This window comes from Bufo gargarizans, chromosome 2, assembly GCF_014858855.1.
Source record: "Bufo gargarizans isolate SCDJY-AF-19 chromosome 2, ASM1485885v1, whole genome shotgun sequence".
Taxonomy (NCBI): Eukaryota; Metazoa; Chordata; class Amphibia; order Anura; family Bufonidae; genus Bufo; species Bufo gargarizans.
The window spans coordinates 536,551,964-536,572,898 of NC_058081.1; the positions used below are offsets into that span (position 1 = coordinate 536,551,964).

Consider the following 20,935-nt stretch of genomic DNA (forward strand, 5'->3'; position numbering starts at 1 on the left):
CATCCTAAAACATTTAATGTGAAACTGGCTTAATGTAGCTTAAAGGATAACTGTCACACTTAGACCCTAATTTAAATTTTCATATATGTAGCAATGTACTAATAACATGATATTCCAGAATCAGTTACTATTAGACTGACTTACCCCATATTTAATAAGATTCAGCCCTTAGCAACCAGTCTGCATAAAACGGCAATTTCACTATTCAGTTAAGATGGCCGCCACTGCCCTCACCCTGAGGCTAATCCCGCCTGCCCTCACTAGCCAGTAACAATAGCCCCCGAAAAGTGTCAATAACCAGAGCCCTCCCTCTTAAGGGTTAATCTCCTGCAGCAGAAAGGGGTCCTCTTACCACATGTTGCTTTCATTTATACACTGAGCAGACGGCAGATCTCCCTTCCCTGGTCTGCGCTGCTTCAACTCTGCATTCTCCAGCTCTGCTGAGTGAGGGAGCGTCTGCCAAGCGTAGGGACAGGGAGAAGTGCACACAGCCCAGGCACTGTTATCAGCTGCTGGGGAGGACATGGCTTTAATCATTTACTTACAGTCCCTGGCTGTCAGTAATGTGACCTTGCAGGCAGCCTGCTTCTGTCCTCTGTCCTTCAGGACCCTGCATAGCAACCTGATTTTAAGCAGAGGTAAAAGTAGGCAGTACAGGGAACAAAACTGTGGAATTAAGGGATAATTGAATACACAGTGAAAAGTTGAAATAGGGCCACCAAGGAGATATTAATCACCACAATCCAATACTCCCAAAAAAAATATATGACAGTTATACTTTTGTACCATAATGTGCCTAAACCTCAATCAATTGCCTTGAAACTTTGCACAACCTAAGATCTCAGCTTCCCAAACCTATCTTGGAAGTTTTCTGGATTTTGGCTAACCACAAGGCAAATGAGTGACATTAAGCTTGTTTTTTGGGGAGCTTAATGTGCTAGAGAGACGTAATCTCGCGATACAGTGTCAGCATAGTGTTCCTTCCCTGTCTTGGCATCATCCTCAGGGAATGAACTGCGCATGCGCTAGCTCGTGCATGGCAAGATTATGACGCTCTAGCTTTGTGACGTCTGGGAGCAAGGAGGAGATTCGGAGGATGCGGGCGGTGCTGGGCTCCTTCACGCTGGATTCCTCTCAGGGACAGGACTCATTTCAGGTTAATTTGCATATCTATCAAATAGTTTTTGTGACACAATAAAAGCACACAGAGCTATGGGGACTGGACATTGTGGACGTGCTAGCGGCAATCTAGCAGCCCATGTCCTCAGCTCTATTGCCAAATTCCAGGTGACAGATTTCCTTTAATGTAAAAAGAGCTTAATGTACCATAATGTGCCTAAACCTCAATCAATTGCCTTGAAACTTTGCACAACCTTAGATCTCAGCTTCCCAAACCTATCCTGGAAGTTTCATGGATTTTATTTACCCACAAGGCAAATGAGTGATATTAAGCTTGTTTTTGTGGAGCTTAATATGCCTTAACGTAAAAAAAAAAAAGATGATTTCCCCCAAACTTCCTATACTACAAGACTCTCTCTATGCCAACATATAGAGAAAACATACCAAAAGTTTTTCACTTTAAACTATTTTATTCCCATCTTAAAACATTTAATGTGAACAGCTTAATGTAAAAACAGCTTAATGTACCATAATGTACATAAATTTCAATTAATTGCCTTCAAAATTTGTACAACGTAAGGCTACTTTCAAACTTGCGGCAGGACGGATCCGACAGGCTGTTCACCATGTTGGATCCATCCTGCGGCTATATCGCCGCTCCGCCGCTCTGTCCCCATTGACTATAATGGGGACGGGGGCGGAGCTCCGGCGCAGCACGGCGGTGCATGGCGAAAGCCGCCGGACTACAAAAACCTGACATGCAGTAATTTTAGTCCGGCGGCCTTTCGCCGTGCTGCGCCGGAGCTCCGCCCCATCCCCATTATAGTCAATAGGGATGGAGTGGCGGTCCGGATTTGCCTTGTGGGTAGCCAAAATCCATGAAACTTCCAGGATAGGTTTGGGAAGCTGGGAACTTAGGTTGCGCAAAGTTTCAAGGCAATTGATTGAGGTTTAGGTACATTATGGTACATTAAGCTACATTAAGCCATTTTCACATTACATGTTTTAGGATGTCCCCGGATCCGGTTGTATTATCTTTAACATAGCCAAGACGGATCCGTCTCTATTGAAAGGCAATGGGGAACCGATCTGTTTTTTATTTTGTCAGATAGTGTCAGAGTTAAACGTCCCTTGCATTGTGGGTCATGACGAATCAGTCTTGCTCTACATCCCATGACGGAAAGTAAACCGCAGCTTGTATGAGAACGCAACCAAATGGAAAGAAATGCATTTTGGAGCATTCCATTCTGTTCAGTTACGTTTTGTCCCCATTAACAATGAATGGGGACAAAATGGATGCGTCCTGACTCCTGACCTTAACCCTGTTGCTGTGGAATGACCTGAAGTGGGCTATGTACACAAGTCATCCCAGAAATATTGAGGAAGCCAAACACATTTGAAGGGAGTAAAGGTCCAAAATTCCTCCTCGAAGCTGTGCAAATCTTATTTGAAGCTACAGAAAATATTTTGTGGGGGTAATTGCTGGTTAGGAATCGACAGATTATGGCATTTACTAAGTGATATATGTCAGTTTTCTGGCACATATCTGTCACAGTTTGCGGCACCAGGTCTAAAAAAGGGGATGCGGCGTGGTGGGGAAGGGGACGGGCCATTAGGCCTGTCTCATTTATCATTTTCTATGCCTGTTTTAAGCGTAGAAAATGGTCTGAATTTAAGTCAGCAAGGAAGTCTTAAACACTGGTCTTACTAAATAACCCACTATGAATGTCAAGTGTTCACTTATGTTTTGTCACTTCAGTGTAGAAGCTTACTCAATGTGCTCAATAAGACATGAACAAGACATCAACTGTACAACTGTGTGATTAAATTGTGATTGTCTATAATTGTGACTTAGATAACAATCAGATCACAATTTATTAGTAATCAGTGCAGATATGAATGTCATTCCAAATGGTTCACTTACTTTTTTTTGCAATTGTGTATATTTTCCTTCAGGTCATAGTAAATGTGCACTTCAGAAGACTCAAATAGTCATCCTTTGTAGGTCAGATGTGTGGTTGATGGTTTCCACTTCACTGTTTGTTAAAATTAAAATGTGTCCTTAAAGAGGAATCTCTTGAACCAATCTCATATCTATGAACACTGCCTCATGTCAGTAAATAGAGACAGAAATTTACCATATTTTTCGTTCCATGAGATTCAATAGACCATAAGATGCACCTAGGATATAAAAAATATATAAATATATTTTTCATAAGATCTCAGCTCAGACCCCTAAGCTCCATCAGATCAGGCCCCTAACAGACCCCGAGCTCCATAAAACCTCTGTATCAGACCCCTATTTCTTCTTAGACTTCAGATCAAACCCCCGTTCCTCCTCAGACTGCGGATCAGACCCCCAAGGTTCATCAAACCTCTTATCAGACCCTTATTCCACCTCAGATTAGACCCCCAAGGTTCATCAGACCTCATATCAGACCCTTAGTCCACCTCAGATCAGACCCCCTCCAGACCATACTGACACTCCTGCTCCAGACCATGCTGACACTCACTGCTCCCTGGTGTTCTGTCAGCCTAGCTTTGCACTGTGACCGGATATCGCACAGCGTCACACCATAGTTCGCGCCTCTGTGCACTATGTCCTGACACTGTAGGCAGTCAGGACACATGCAGTGCAGTGCCTGGAAGTATAACAGGGGGCAGTAAGTACAGCCAGCGCAGTGCTACACTCACTGTTCCCTACATCTCCTGGATACTAATGACCTCTCCCATAATGGAAGCGGTCATTAGCATTCACACCATAAGATGCACTGTCATTTTCCTCCCTTCTTTAGGGGGAAAAAGTGTGTCTTGTAGTCCGAAAAATATCTTTTTACAAAGAACTGTTATTTTGGTTTTGCATATTAATAGAAAAGTCATAGTAATATAATTATACAATCATCTAACCAATTATCCTGAAGTGTTGATCCAGAGGAAGGCAAAACATCCCCCAGGGGAAAATTCCTATTGACTAGCCATGTTTAGGTTATCACCATCAATATGTGAGCAGGATGAGACCTGTTATCAAGAATCTATTCTTCACACCTTAAATTATCTCTGTTGTCTGTTCATCATATCACTGCCTGTACATAGAATTAAACTGGGGATAATAGAACAAGAGAAATACTTTGATCTTCTGGCCACAGGCAAGCCAAGCAGCACTCAATGTCAAGCAGCAGATGCAAAAGCAAATGAGATTTTAGGCTGTATAAAACAAGAGAGAAAACCCCATGATCCCAATGTCATATGACACAGCTAAAAGTGTAATATAGCCCTTGTTTTCAAACGTGGTACTAGGCAGCAGTTTCCGTGTTTTCCCAGTAACTCCTATCAGTGACTGCATCCATAACTGATGTGTAAGTCAGTTATATTATTCTGGACTGCAGAAGAATTGTAATCTGCACCTAATCAGATAGATCGGGTTCTTCGCATGTTTTATGTTTATATGATCTTTAAAATAGCCTTTATTCATGTGAAAAATTCTCCAAACTTTTGATGCTAGTTTCAGTTTTTCCGCACAGTAGATTACACTGCTGCATTTGCATTTCCTCCAGAAATTCTCAGACAATGGTAACCAAGGTGCTTGCTATATAACTGCAGAGTGAATCACGAAGGGATCATGGATAATTTACATGGTTCTAGTACTGATGGCAAATAGAAAAGAAAATATGTGAATCATGACACCAGGGACAATCCCCAAAGGAAGTTTGTTTCAGACATTGGATTACTGTGTGTACCCCTTCCCCCCCACCATTTAGTTTATGCCTGCTCGACTATGGCAGGGCTAGTTTGGCTGTGAATGAATGAATAATGATTTGTATAACAATCAATAAAAGTATTGGCTAGAGGCTTCAGAAGATATTCCCTTCTACTCCTGACATTGACATCCATAACTCCACACCCAATTTTGTATATAAACAGACATGAGGTTCATGTTAATGCAAGGTTCCAGGCATTTGATTATTGCCTTTGACCTGGTTGGGAAGACTTATTGCCTTGCATTGTGCATTGTTTGATTGTTCAATTAAACTATTATTTTAGGCAAAAATGAATTAACTTTTGGCTTAAGTTATAATAATCTCAAATCCCATGAAATCTCCCTAGAGCAATGTTCCTGATGTTGCCACTACCTATGCTGAATTTTGTGAAATCTATAGGAGGGAGATGCGTATGTTCAGTACTATGGAAATTGGGCGCCCCATAGCAGATGCAGAAGCTGATAATTATGAAGCGTTCAACTTTCATAAGGTCAAGTTCAGTTGTATTAAGACGTAAATTGAGAAGATCCTCTTTACAGATTGTCTTAAAGGGGTTGAGCCATAAACTACTTTTCACTCTGAAGTGTACTCGAGCTCTTATTCCTACTTGAATCGGGTGTTTTTTTTTTTTTGTTTTTTTTTTAAATTTACATCATTCACCATTTTCTCTTAGCCCCCATGCTTTAATCCTACTTCCTGGTTTGTCATGCGTCTACTACCATCATGCCTTGGAGCAGTGAGATGTGCCCTGACATCAGTAGGACATGTGACACTAACCACATCCCTTGTTCTTACCTATGACACTTCCTACGTCCTACATTACAAGGCTCCAATGCAGGACGTAAACTGTATCAACTGAAAATTAAAACAGATTTGCCACAGGGTACAATGGTAGGCTACTAAATTTAGAATAAGGCAGTTTTGATTAATGGTGATATTTGGGGGACGTAATATAATATCTGTTGGGCGGGATCCATTTATATTTACATTAGTGGCGTAACCGCTTTAATAAAATTCTGCTTAAAGTCCTGCTGATGACTCCTGAATAGCAACCACATGAAATCAGAAATCCCATCAACTATCTAGGCTGCTACACACATAAAAAGATAGCATTTTCCATAATTATGTGATTTGTAAAATATTACAGACAGACCTAGATAAGCTGGTAGCATGGGCAAGAACACGCAGATGAGTTTTTAATGTTGATAAATCCAAAGTAATGCACCTAGGCCCAGGAATCGTATTATTGTATAGAAATTAAATGGAGTAAAACTGGATATAATAGAACAAGAGAATGCCTTGGTTATCCTGGTTACAGGTAAGCTAAGTAGCAGTACTCAATGTCAGGCAGCAGCTGCAAAAGCAAATAAGATTTAGGATGTATAAAAAGATAGATAAAATCCTGCGATTGCTATGTGAAGTGACCCCTCTACAATTCCCATTTAAGGCCACATGTTGAATGCTGGATTCAATGTTCAGTTCCATACTGCAAAAAGGATATTGGAGAGTTGGAATAGGTTCAAAGGTGGGCACTCATATTATTATAGAAGGTCTGTCTTATAATGAGAAGCTTAAATAATCGTCCTTGTTAAGCCTGGGAAAAAGACGCCTTAGAGGCAATCTCATTTACATGTATAAATGCGTGTGTGGTCAATACAGAGATCTGGCATGTCTTATTTTTTCCAGGACAGGGGTCATTCATTACATTTGGAGGGGAGTAGATTTAGATATCAGTACAGGAAAGGATTCTTTGCAGTTAGAGTATTCAAACTATGGAATGCCCTACCCCAAGAGGTAGTAATGGCAGATATTATGTCAGCATTTACAAAAGGGCTAGATGCTTATCTAATGGCAAATTGCACCGATTGTTATAATTAATCTAACAATTAATGTCATATGACTGATCTGAGAAAGGGTGAACTTGATGGTCATGTCTTTTCCCAACCTATGTAACTATGCAGTTATGACCTTTGGTTTACTTATGAATGGCAAGTGACACCTTTTTCCTCTCTTTCACAGGTTATATTAGATCAATTCAACCCAAGTCTTAAGAACTTTGTCACAATGGGGAAACATTATGAGAAAGCACTTTCAGGTATTATTTACTATTGTAATATTGTAATAATATCTCTGTTTGATAATAACTTAATGGAATAGATACAGAATATACTGTAAGTTGGCTTATAAAAATGACAATGTGATTGACTGCTGCAGTTAACATCTAGACTCAACTGATTTATGGTATGGTAAGGTATTACGTTTAGATCAAAATCATCTTAGATTCTATTCACATTGTGTTTGAACTCTACATTCATCATATGTAAGTGGTGTTTGCCACTGTATGCCAATACACTGACATGCCACTGTGCTTGAGATTGGACCTTGTTTTCCAACACATCACACAGATCCTTAATTGGAATGAGATTTGGGGAATTAGGAAGAAGTCAACAACTTCAAATCTTTGTCATATTCTTCAAACTATTCCTGAGCATCAGCATTCTCCTGCTGAAATAAGCCACTGCCATTAGGGAATACCATTCCCATGAACTTGACCTCCAACAATGTTTACCTAGGTAGTACGTTTCAAAGTAACATCCATATGAATGGCATGACCCGAGACTTAGAAAAGTAGTAATAGATGTCCAGCACCGAGATAAATAAAAATCTTCAGTCTTTATTTCATAAATATAAAAGAATGCAGTTTCTTCACATAGATGATGGTGACGCTGCTAACGTGTTTCGATCTATACGATCTTAATACTATGATTAAGATCGTATAGATCGAAACGTGTTGGCAGCGTCACCATCATCTATGAGAAGAAACTGCATTCTTTTAAATTTATGAAATAAAGACTGAAGATTTTTATTTATCTCGGTGCTGGACATCTCTTACTACTTTTCTGGATCTGTACAGACTGGACCGGGTCCTTGCACGAGACACCATATGTGGAGGTGCTGGCTTACTCTTCTAATCGTTATATATGACCCCAGACTTCTCAGCAGGACGTTGCCCAGAGCATCACACTACCTCCACCAATCTTTTTTCTTTCCACAGTGCATCCTGGTGCCATCCTTTCCCCAGGTAACAAATGCACATGCACCTGACCGTTCACTTAATATAAATTCATCAGAGCAGGCCACCTGCTTCCATTGGTCTGTGGTCCAGTTCAGATGCTCACATGTCCATTGTAGGCTTTTTTGGGGACTATGGGTGACATTGTATGCTTTTTAGGGGACTATGGTGAGTATGGACACTCTGGTAGCTTGTCAGCTTCACAGCAACATACATAGCAAGCTGCAATGACTGAGTACGGACACAGTTCTGTCTTAACCAGTGGTAGCTCTTCAGCAGCAGGGATTTGGCTATTGCCTTTTTTTCCCTCTTTACTAACATTATTTGGTGCAGTTCCTATGCAACCTTCTTACACATGTTGGTGGTCAAATGACCACCTTACTAAGCTTGGTTAATTCAGGAGGAGTTCTTGATTGGTTAGCCTGCCTTCAAATGTTTATGTTTTTTGCTCCATAGTTGCTGGGTATAGCATGAGTTAAAAATCCTTAGTATTCTTTGTACCCTGTTCTGAGGATAGATGTGTGTCCTGTTTGTGTAGCTTGGTAGCTGTAGTCCTTCCTAGCCCCTTAATTACTGTTAGCATTTTTCTGCTAAGTCTGTCAATTATCTGCTTGCTCAGTCTGGTTTCTGGTTTGTCTCTGGGTCTTAGGGCTTTCTTGCTCAAGTCAGCATTGCAGATTGGGGTAGTTTCTGTTCACTGTCATTCATCCACTCCCTATCTGTATATGATCACCTTTCATCTTCCATCTCCTCCATTACCTGACTGCCATCTCCATTTACCATCAATATTTTATTTGTGTCATCTATCAGTAAGTTTACTTCAGTATATTTATTTGCCTGCCAGTGTTCCTAATATTTTGACCATCCTGTTGTTATGCAGTTTGGCCCTACTGTAAGTCTTGGGGGTATCCAGGTCTGTTTCATCATAGCCCTCAGTAACTTTTCAGCATTTTGTGCTACAGTAGCTCTGACAAATTAGCCATCTTTCCCCATGTGTAACATGAAACATGTAACATGAAGCCTTGGGCACTCATGGCCCTGCTGCTGGTTTACCAGTTGTCCTTCCTTGGAAACTTTAGGTAGGTGCATTGCTAATTATTGAACATCCCACAAGACCCAGATGCACTGACACAGTTGTCTTGACTATCTGGACCTTTTCAAAGTCTCGCAGAATCTTACCCATGTCTATTTTTACTGATACGAACACTTCGACAACAACAACATCAAGAGCTGACTGTTAATATGAAGATCATGCTAAGCCATGCTGTATGTCCTTCCTTGGTAATGGATTGTTGTGGTGTATGAAATTTTCAGCAAAGGACCCTTCATGGAGACAGAATCTATACAATTAGCTGTTGGGAACTGCATGCTGTATCCTCCAGCACAGTCAGAGGAATGCACCGAGCAGCCTACATCATATGCCTAAAGTAGCTTATTTTCATTGGCACTTCTAATGTCACATAACCATGTCATATCACTCCTCAGTTAAAATCCACTTCATTAGCTTTTTGTGGGAAAAAGCTAACATCTACAGTACAGACCAAAAGTTTGGACACACCTTTTCATTCAAAGAGTTTTCTTTATTTTCATGACTATGAAAATTGTAGATTCACACTGAAGGCATCAAAACTATGAATTAACACATGTGGAATTATATACATAACAAAAAAGTGTGAAACAACTGAAAATATGTCATATTCTAGGTTCTTCAAAGTAGCCACCTTTTGCTTTGATTACTGCTTTGCACATTCTTGGCATTCTCTTGATGAGCTTCAAGAGGTAGTCATCTGAAATGGTTTTCACTTCACAGATGTGCCCTGTCAGGTTTAATAAGTGGGATTTCTTGCCTTATAAATGGGGTTGGGACCATCAGTTGCATTGTGGAGAAGTCAGGTGGATACACAGATAATATTCCAACTGAATAGACTCTTAGAATTTGTATTATGGCAAACAAAAGCAGCAAAGTAAAGAAAAACGAGTAGCCATCATTACTTTAAGAAATGAAGGTCAGTCAGTCTGAAAAATTGGGAAAACTTTGAAAGTGTCCCCAAGTGCAGTCACAAAAACCATCAAGTGCTACAAAGAAACTGGCTCACATGCGGACCGCCCCAGGAAAGGAAGACCAAGAGTCACCTCTGCTGCGGAGGATAAGTTCATCCGAGTCACCAGTCTCAGAAATCGCAGGTTAACAGCAGCTCAGATTAGAGACCAGGTCAATGCCACACAGAGTTCTAGCAGCAGACACATCTCTAGAACAACTGTTAAGAGGAGACTGTGTGAATCAGGCCTTCATGGTAGAATATCTGCTAGGAAACCACTGCTAAGGACAGGCAACAAGCAGAAGAGACTTGTTTGGGCTAAAGAACACAAGGAATGGACATCAGACCAGTGGAAATCTGTGCTTTGGTCTGATGATTTCAAATTTGAGATCTTTGGTTCCAACCACCGTGTCTTTGTACGACGCAGAAAGGGTGAACGGATGGACTCTACATGCCTGGTTCCCACCGTGAAGCATGGAGGAGGAGGTGTGATGGTGTGGGGGTGCTTTGCTGGGATTTATTCAAAATTGAAGGCATACTGAACCAGCATGGCTACCACAGCATCTTGCAGCGGCATGCTATTCCATCCGGTTTGCGTTTAGTTGGACCATCATTTATTTTTCAACAGGACAATGACCCCAAACACACCTCCAGGCTGTGTAAGGGCTATTTGACCCATAAGGAGAGTGATGGGGTGCTGCGCCAGATGACCTGGCCTCCACAGTCACCGGACCTGAACCCAATCCAGATGGTTTGGGGTGAGCTGGACCGCAGAGTGAAGGCAAAAGGGCCAACAAGAGCTAAGCATCTCTGGGAACTCCTTCAAGACTGTTGGAAGACCATTTCAGGTGACTACCTCTTGAAGCTCATCAAGAGAATGCCAAGAATGTGCAAAGCAGTAATCAAAGCAAAAGGTGGCTACTTTGAAGAACCTAGAATATGACATATTTTCAGTTGTTTCACACTTTTTTGTTATGTATATAATTCCACATGTGTTAATTCATAGATTTGATACCTTCAGTGTGAATCTACAATTTTCATAGTCATGAAAATAAAGAAAACTCTTTGAATGAGAAGGTGTGTCCAAACTTTTGGTCTATACTGTATATGAAATGTGACAGCAGTATATGAATTCCATTGATACTGCTTTAGATATTGAGAACTGAGATCATTATAAAGAATTTAGTAATGGAACCCTTAAAATAGCCAAAATAAGTCCAAAAACATTAAAAGTATATTTATATTTGTGGATGATTTGGAGAGGCGAGGTTAAGAGTCACATGCAACACCCTTACATGAAAAATGAGAAAAATTGTAAAAGTATATTCATGAGTTTCATGGCAGAAGGATATGATTTTATACGGCTGAATCTGCATTGCTAAAATAAATCTCTGGCATTATTCTCATGAGCAAGGAAAATTAAAATTAACAGTGCTATAGGCTACCCCTAAAAGGATTTGAAACTGTTATCCATAAATTCACAGTCTGAAATAGTGTACCATTGCCCAGATTATGTAGTGTTCATAATAAAAGTAAGGCAGCCATTATGTTTTTAAGAAGGTGAGGTGTAAAGATGGCAACACACGCTAATCTTGATTTGGTAAGAGCTATGTACATCTACCTTGTGGTGCCTAGCCCATTGCATTTGGCATCATGAAGTCAGTGCAGTATCGTGAACATGTACAATTCCATGCTTCTGGACACCAACCGCAATGAGAGGGGAAACTCCATATCTGGCATGCACCATATGGATGATCCGTGTACTTTCCACATCCTTTAGAACATGTCCTATACTTCAGTGAAATCAGGTGATAGATGGAAGATCTTTCTGGGAACCTTCTTTCAAAGAAACATCCTTTGTCCTTGAAAAAGTCAAATACAACAAACCTCTTTTCAGACAATGGGTTGTGATTGGTGAGATAAAATGCTTATTTATTGTTAAATGTCACCCAAAGAACTATCATTTTGGTGGATAATCCATTTTGATCAACTTTAAACTAATGTGTATGGCCATTAGTGACCACCAATATGACTTTTTACGTAACCCCACTCCAAGCACTCCTAAAAAGAGTTAATAAAAGTTAATCAGTAAGCTATGTGTACCCCATAATAGAGCAATTAAAAACTACAACTTGTCTTGTGAAAAAGAGTGAAAGTTCTTGGAAATAGTTATAGTTCTTGGAAGTTGATGAAAAAATGGCCTGGTCATTAAGGCCCAAAACAGGCTGGTCACTAAGGGTTAATAGGTCATTGTGCCACCTTAAATGCAAATGTTGTTATTAAATATACTTGAACTCGAATGTACCACATAAAAGTCAATGGGGTTCATCAACATCTGTTTGAATCAGTTGAATCAGTTATTTCTATGGGGTTGACTTATATGGCTCTGCTATTTTCAGTGGCGCCATAGAAATGAATGGTTTGTTCTCGTTAAAGGTGCGGGACCCAGCGGTGAAACCCGCACCTATTAGACAATGGGGGCATAGCCTAGCGATATGCCCCCATTGTCTGAGATGGCAATACCCCTTTAACAAAAACATCACTGCCAGCAAACAGTTCTGTTTAGAGACTTAGACAGAGGGAAGGAGTACTTTGACCCCCAACTACTGCTGCTGTCCATACACTTTCATTAGGGATGAATTGCTCTGTGTTTTATGCCGTGGAGCCTTGCCTTCTCATTGCTGGAAGTACGACAACTCTTATGCTGCACTTTAGTAAAAACTGACCTATTTATTAATGCCAACTGACCTGGCTATTGGCTATCATACTTCAGCTGCTGCGCCCACACTCCTGCCTTGCAGCCTGCTAAAACAACTGACATTAAGGACACCCCAACTATCACCAAGCAGGAGCCCCAATACCAGGGTGAGCCCCAAGGGAAAAATAGGTATCCTTTTAGTGACAGCATGGTCCGAGGGAGAGCCAGAAGGGAGATTGCCACTGTAAACTGCTCAGTATTAATACCATCATGTAGGCCACAATCATTACTCACATCCTCCTCCTGCATCCCCCCGATGGACCGCTGCACATGCATGGTACTATTAGAAAGCTTGTGAAGGTACAAGGAATGATTCCGATAACAAGTTATGGAACTTCTACGTATTATGTATTTGAAAATGGCTTCCGGGCACAGTTTTACTTTGTAAGAGTTGGTTCAGTAATCTGATTTCCCATTTGTTTCTCAACTGTTTATGCACAAACAGTTTTACTTTGAATGGAAGTTCTAAATAGCACAAGTATATTTGTTCTTCTGTGGTACTTGGCCGTAGATTTCCAGAAACCTGTTGGGATCTGTCTTTAATTCCTTTGCTAGTGAGTTTCTAAGCCTTGAGGTAGAAAATGCAGGCTGTCTGCCAGTTTATTGCTGGACTACTTACATTGATTATATTCACTGATTGGTTCCTAGGTCTGGATATGAGTTACAAAGAGGATATCCTGTATTGCTCATAAGGAGACTTAGATGAGTACATAGGGCAAGGAACTATATAAAGGCAATAGTGATGGGTTTGAAGCTGTCCTGTGCCCTTAGGTTCTGCTTCTCTTTGACATTGTGAACTCTGCAATTACTAAAAAAATCCCTATGTAATCATGTTTCCAGGTCTAGAAAAGAAACCGTAAAAACAGACACTGCATAATAAAGATTACTTCACAAAATCCCTGGTGAAAACAGATAGAAAAATTGGTTGCCTGGAGTTTTAAGAAATGTGTCTAAGGGCAGGAAATAGTATATATATATATACAGGTCCTTCTAAAAAAATTAGCATAATGTGATAAAGTTCAGTATTTTCTGTAATGTACTGATAAACATTAGACTTTCATATATTTTAGATTCATTACACACCAACTGAAGTAGTTCAAGCCTTTTATTGTTTTAATATTGATGATTTTGGCATACAGCTCATGAAAACCTAAAATTCCTATCTCAAAAAATTAGCATATCATGAAAAGGTTCTCTAAATGAGCTATTAACCTAATCATCTGAATCAACTAATTAACTCTAAACACCTGCAAAAGATTCCTGATGCTTTTAAAAACTCCCAGCCTGGTTCATTACTCAAAACCGCAATCATGGGTAAGACTGCCGACCTGACTGCTGTCCAGAAGGCCATCATTGACACCCTCAAGCAAGAGGGTAGGACACAGAAAGAAATTTCTGAACGAATAGGCTGTTCCCAGAGTGCTGTATCAAGGCACCTCAGTGGGAAGTCTGTGGAAAGGAAAAAGTGTGGCAGAAAACGCTGCACAACGAGAAGAGGTGACCAGACCCTGAGGAAGATTGTGGAGAAGGACCGATTCCAGACCTTGGGGGACCTGCGGAAGCAGTGGACTGAGTCTGGAGTAGAAACATCCAGAGCCACTGTGTACAGGCGTGTGCAGGAAATGGGCTACAGGTGCCGCATTCCCCAGGTCAAGCCACTTTTGAACCAGAAACAGCGGCAGAACCCAACATTCTGGATGAGCTTAAGGCCGCTATCGAAGCATCCTGGGCCTCCATAACACCTCAGCAGTGCCACAGGCTGATTGCCTCTATGCCACGCCGCATTGAAGCAGTCATTTCTGCAAAAGGATTCCCGACCAAGTATTGAGTGCATAACTGAACATAATTATTTAAAGGTTGACTTTTTTTGTATTAAAAACACTTTTCTTTTATTGGTCGGATGAAATATGCTAATTTTTTGAGATAGGAATTTTGGGTTTTCATGAGCTGTATGCCAAAATCATCAATATTAAAACAATAAAAGGCTTGAACTGCTTCAGTTGGTGTGTAATGAATCTAAAATATATGAAAGTCTAATGTTTATCAGTACATTACAGAAAATAATGAACTTTATCACAATATGCTAATTTTTTTAGAAGGACCTGTATATATATATATATGACACATGGTTCGGCTAAGTCTTAGTCAGGGAGAGCTGTGCTGTAGAAGGGACAGATAGTGTAGGAAATTTAATTAAATTTTTTTGTTAGGCAGGTTTGGTGTTAGAGACCCAAAAGTCCTTTTAAGGACTATTATTGTATCTGGCAGCAATATACAGTCAGGTCCATAAATATTGGGACATGGACACAATTCTAACATTTTTGGCTCTATACACCACTACAATGGTTTGAAACAAACAAGATGTGCTTTAACTACAGACTGTCAGCTTTAATTTGAGGATATTTACATCCAAATCAGGTGAACGGTGTAGGAATTACAACAGTTTGCATATGTGCCTCCCACTTGTTAAGGAACCAAAAGTAATGGGATAGAATAATCATCATAAATCAAACTTTGACTTTTTAATACTTGGTTGCAAATCCTTTGCAGTCAATTACAGCCTGAAGTCTGGAACGCATAGACATCACCAGACGCTGGCTTTCATCCCTGGCGATGCTCTGCCAGGCCTCTACTGCAACTATCTTCAGTTCCTGCTTGTTCTTGGGGCATTTTCCCTTCAGTTTTGTCTTCAGCAAGTGAAATGCATGCTCAATCGGATTCAGGTCCGGTGATTGACTTGGCCATTGCATTACATTCCACTTCTTTCCCTTAAAAAACTCTTTGGTTGCTTTTGCAGTATGCTTTGGGTCAGTGTCCATCTGCACTGTGAAGTACCGTCCAATGAGTTCTGAAGCATTTGGCTGAATATGAGCAGATAATATTGCCCGAAACACTTCAGAATTCATCCTGCTGCTTTTGTCAGCAGTCACATCATCAATAAGTACAAGAGAAGCAGTTCCATTGGCAGCCATACATGCCCACGCCATGACACTACCACCACCATGTTTCACTGATGAGGTGATATGCTTAGGATCATGAGCAGTTCCTTTCCTTCTCCATGCTCTTCTCTTCCCATCACTGTGGTACAAGTTGATCTTGGTCTCATCCGTCCATAGGATGTTGTTCCAGAACTGTAAAGGCTTTTTTAGATGTCGTTTGACAAACTATAATCTGGCATTTCTGTTTTTGAGGCTCACCAATGGTTTACATCTTGTGGTGAACCCTCTGTATTCACTCTGGTGAAGTCTTCTCCTGATTGTTGACTTTGACAAACATACACCCACCTCCTGGAGAGTATTCTTGATCTGGCCAACTGTTGTGAACTGTGTTTTCTTCACCAGGGAAAGAATTCTTCGGTCATCCACCACAGTTGTTTCCTGTGGTCTTCCGGGTCTTTTGGTGTTGCTGAGCTCACCGGTGCCTTCCTTCATTTTAAGAATGTTCCAAACAGTTGTTTTGGCCAGGCCTAATGTTTTTGCTATCTCTCTGATGGGTTTGTTGTGTTTTATTTTCAGCCTAATGATGGCTTGCTTCACTGATATTGACAGCTCTTTGGATCTTATCTTGAGAGTTGACAGCAACAGATTCCAAATGCAAATAGCAGACTTGGAATGAACTGAAGACAGTGACATTATCTGCAGTACATCTTCTGTTTAACGTGTGCTCATCCTAAAATATCTGTGACATCCAGTGTACTTTTTCTGTAGACGCTGCGGACAGCGACATTATCTGTGCTACATCTCCTGTTTAACATGTGCGAATCCTAAAAATATCTGTGACATCCAGTGTACTTTTTCCGTAAATGCTGCAGACAGTGACATTACCTGCACTACATTACCTGTATAACGTTTCCGCATCCCAAAAATCGGTGACATCGACTGTAATTTTTTCTTAGCCGCTGTTGACAGCAGCGCCATTACCTGTGGTACCTCTTCAGTTTAACGTTTCCACATCCCAAATATCTGTGACATTGACTGTAATTTCTTCTTAGTCACTGTTGACAGCAGCGCCATTACCTGTGGTACCGCTCCTGTATAACGTTTCCACATACCAAATATCAGTGACATTGACTGTAATTTTTTCTTAGCCGCTGGTGACAGCAGCACCATTACCTGTGGTACCTCTCCTGTATAACGTTTCCGCATACCAAATATCTGTGACATTGACTGTAATTTTTTCTTAGCCGCTGTTGACAGCAGCGCCATTACCTTTGGTACCTCTCCTATATAAAGTTTTCGCATCAAAAATATCTGTGACATTGACTGTATTCACTTAAAAAAACTGTGCTACTGTATGTGTAACATACTTGCAAGCATATATACCATTTAATATGATGAAGGCAAGCAGTAAGGTACGGGGAAGTGGCCGTGCTGCTGAAGAAGCAAGCAGAGGCCGTGGCCCTGGATGCGGTGAAACTGTGCCTGCTGGCAGAGCACAAGAAACACACTGATCCACGATACCTAGCTTCATGTCCCAGTTTGCAGGGCGGCGCAGGACACCACTCTCGAAGTCAGACCATGGCAAGTCCAGACTCAGTAGCCACAAGTCTGGTCAACAGAATCCTTGCCCTGATCCACCTTCCTCCCACCATGGAGAGTCTTTACAAACAAGTGATCTTTGCAAACAAGTGATATTCTGAGGCGCTCTTTTTATCGCCATTTCTAATTTGGGCCTCTCGCCAAGCCCGCTTGAAGAGGGACATGAGAGATCTTGTGCCCTGACTCTTGAGCATGCACAGTCAGAAGAAGTTGGCGGTGAGGAACGACAATTAGTGTTTCACGAGGTGGATGATGATGATGAGACACAGTTGTCAAAAAGTGAGGTTGTTGTTAGGTCAACAAGTCAGAAGGATGACCAGAGTGAGGAAGTGGAAGAGGAGGTGGTGGACGATGAAATCACTGACCCAACCTAGGAAGCCGAGCGAGGACAGCAGTACAGAGGGGGAGGGATCCGCAGCACCACAACAGGCTGGTAGAGGCAGTGGGGTGGCAAAAGGGAGAAGACGGGCCACAACAAACAGGCCCGCAACTGTTCCCCGGAGCACCCCCTTGCGGAAAGTGTGGACAATGAAAGAATTGGCAAATACTTTTTTTGTGCCACTAATACATGCAAAAATTGGATTTGCAACATATAACTGCATCGCTGAACATCAAATATATTTTTATATTGCCACTATTACATGACAAAAATGGCTTTAGAACATATAACTGTACCACTGAACGTCAAATATATATTTTCTTTTTCCACTAATACACTCCACAAAAGGCTTTAGAACATATACCGTAACTGCACCGCTGAACGGCAAATATATATTTTCTTTTTCTACTTATACACTCCACAAAAGGCTTTAGAACATATAACTGCACCGCTGAACGGCAAATATATATTTTCTTTTTCCACTTATACACGTCACAAAAGGCTTTAGAACATACACCGCACCACTGAGCGGCAAATATATATTTTTCTTTTTCCACTAATACACGCCACAAAGGGCTTTAGAATATATAACTGCACCGCTGAACTGCAAATATATTTTACTTTTGCCACTAATACACAACAAAAAGGGCTGTAATTTTAGCACTTAACCACACAACGGCTAATAAGCCTTTCCCCCCCCCCCACTTATACAATCCAAAAAATGCTTTAAAACATATAACTGTACCGCACAAGGGCAAATAAGATGTAGAAATATTTCCTTGTAGTAAAATCTGTTAATGCCTGTATCAAACAGCACTTGCACCCTAATAAGAACAGTTTGCTGGAATTACAGAGCTGTAAAATGGCAATTTGGATCCCCAGTCAGTGCAGCAAGGTGTAATAGGATTGTTCCTATTACCCAGGCTGTAACCTCCCCCACTGAACCCTGTTCAACATAAATGCTGTGGAATGATTCCTCCCTATCCTTTCCCTACACCTTGAATAATCTTTTCTTGCACTTCTAAATCGTTGTTTTTTTTTTGCACAATTAAGTTTTTTCTAGCACTGTCCCTATCGCCTGCTGACGTATCTCCCTGCACTAAGGACACCGGAAAATGGCAGAATCCAAGCTGGCTGAGGCTATTTATAGGGCTGTGACATCACAGGGCTGGCTGGCTGCTGATTGGCTGCATGTATGGCAATATATGTGTGAACCCGCTTTCCCAGAGTTCCTAGCTCCATGTCCTCACACGTGCAGCAGCCATTTTGGGACCACGAATCACGAGGAAATTTGGCTTCGGAGCGAATCGAATTTTTCCTGACCTTGCTGACCTTGAAGGCAATCATTTGTCATAAGGGTCTATTTCTTATGAGGTGATTTATAAATAACTCATTAGACCTTACTGAGGATATGTCCTGTGTCTGTAATAATAACAGCAAACATGTTGCAGATGAAAGTGAATGTATACATTTCTATATAGTTGGGTGAGGACCCTCAGAACAGTGTCCTCTGGTAGGCTCAAGGAACCTCAGTCTGACTTAGTAGTCTTGTGGAAAGCAGTGTTGTTGCCTTCTAGGTAAGAGAACAGCTGATGACTTATTGTTGTCATGCCGCTAATCTCTAGTATTGAAGCAGGAAGCATCGGGTCCACGTTTTACTTGCCCTGGTTTTGATAAATCCTCCCTGCAGTGTTTCTGCAATGGTTTTTTATGGCAGAATTTTTGTATCCAGGCCAGAGAAACTGAGACAGGAATTTTGAAAAGATAATCAATTAAAGGGCTTGTTTTTATTAAAAATTACAACATCACCTGTAGAGACAGGCGGCAATTTAAATACACACATGAAGTCATCTAGTTATTGTAATAACCACTATAATAATCTGTTTTCACCACTAGTCCTATTTAGTTACCACTAGTCCTATTTAGTTTAGTTACTAGTCATGTATTCAGACAGTGCATATACTGTATGTCACGTAACACTACTGCTTACTAAATGTCAGGGGCCACATGATGTGAAGGGTGTCACATGACTGATGTCAGATTTCAGTAAGGGCATGCATACATTACACAGGACTGATTCACGGGTTATACTATTCTACTTTGCATCTCTAAATTACTATCAGTCCATAAACACTGATTTAAGCCACATTATTTTCAATAAGATAAGGATTGAGCTTTAATGAGTGTTTATAAGGTCTGAGAGTAGAGAAAAGGAGTCGTCAGCTCGCTGCCTGATGGAAAGGAGAGAAAATTCAGATCCTGCTAGTAGAGCATCTCAGCTCTGTACAGAGAGAATGACTTCATATTTTAAATAAAGACCAATTGAAAAAAATATTTTAGCTCATAATAAGTAAAATCCACTAATAAAAAAATAATGCCCCCAAAGGTGTACATCGCCTTTAAAGGGGTTAGGCCATGAAATATTCTAAATTTTTCAAACCAGCACCTGGATCTGAATACTTCTGTAATTGCATTTAATTAAAGATTTAGTATATCCACTGTGAAATTCAATAAAATCTATCTGCATAGCGCTGCTGTTTGTTCTTGTCCTTTTTTCTTGTCCACCACAGTGAGGTGGTCGTGCAAGCTCAGTTTAAATCTTCAACTGCCACCAGCTATATCTTCGGTTAGAAGCTGTGGCAGTTACAGAGATAGAGCTTCAGCAGAAAGAACACACTCCCTGAGCTGCCAGTCTGAAATAATTCTAGCAGAGCAACTGAAGAGATCTCTGGATCCATGTGAGGTACGGGGCTAGTTGTAGCTCTGGTAGAAAGGTATTGTTATGTACTATATGATGTCTGATTTTCATTTTTTTACATAAGCCATGGCATAACCCTTTTAATGGAGTTTCTTGGGTGCTGCTGGTGCCTGTTGGGTGAAGAATCCAGAACTTTATTGCGGTATGCATCCAAAATGGAAACCACACTACAGATGTAAACAGAGGCTTACTTAGCTAATGAGCAATCAAAACGACAAACCTGAGAACAGGGGTTGTCCTCTAAAGAAGTGAACTGCTGAGAGTACATAGCCCACAGTGAGGCATCTAGCCTTAGAAATGTATGACTACACCAGTCCACGGAGCAGAGTCAAAGCTGTATGAATTCTTCTTATTTTACCATGAGTTAATTATAGTGAAGAAAGCGATTTCTGACAAACTGTGAGTTTATGATGAGAAACCTGTGCTTTCAGGAAGTTGTGTCACTGTCAGATGGTTCTGAAGGGATGAATCACGTTCCTGTGTCTTATTAATCATTGGTCCTGTCATAAATTT

General features: G+C 40.8%; 1 protein-coding gene across 1 annotated transcript in view; it reads left to right on the plus strand.

Moving 5' to 3' along the window:
* Nucleotides 1-20,935, plus strand: part of LOC122926631 (brain-specific angiogenesis inhibitor 1-associated protein 2-like) — a 135,786-nt gene that overhangs the window by 28,313 nt on the left and 86,538 nt on the right. The window contains exon 2 of the mRNA XM_044278065.1: nt 6,897-6,972. Coding sequence (XP_044134000.1) covers nt 6,897-6,972 — 76 coding nt within the window. The remainder of the gene's footprint in view (nt 1-6,896; nt 6,973-20,935) is intronic.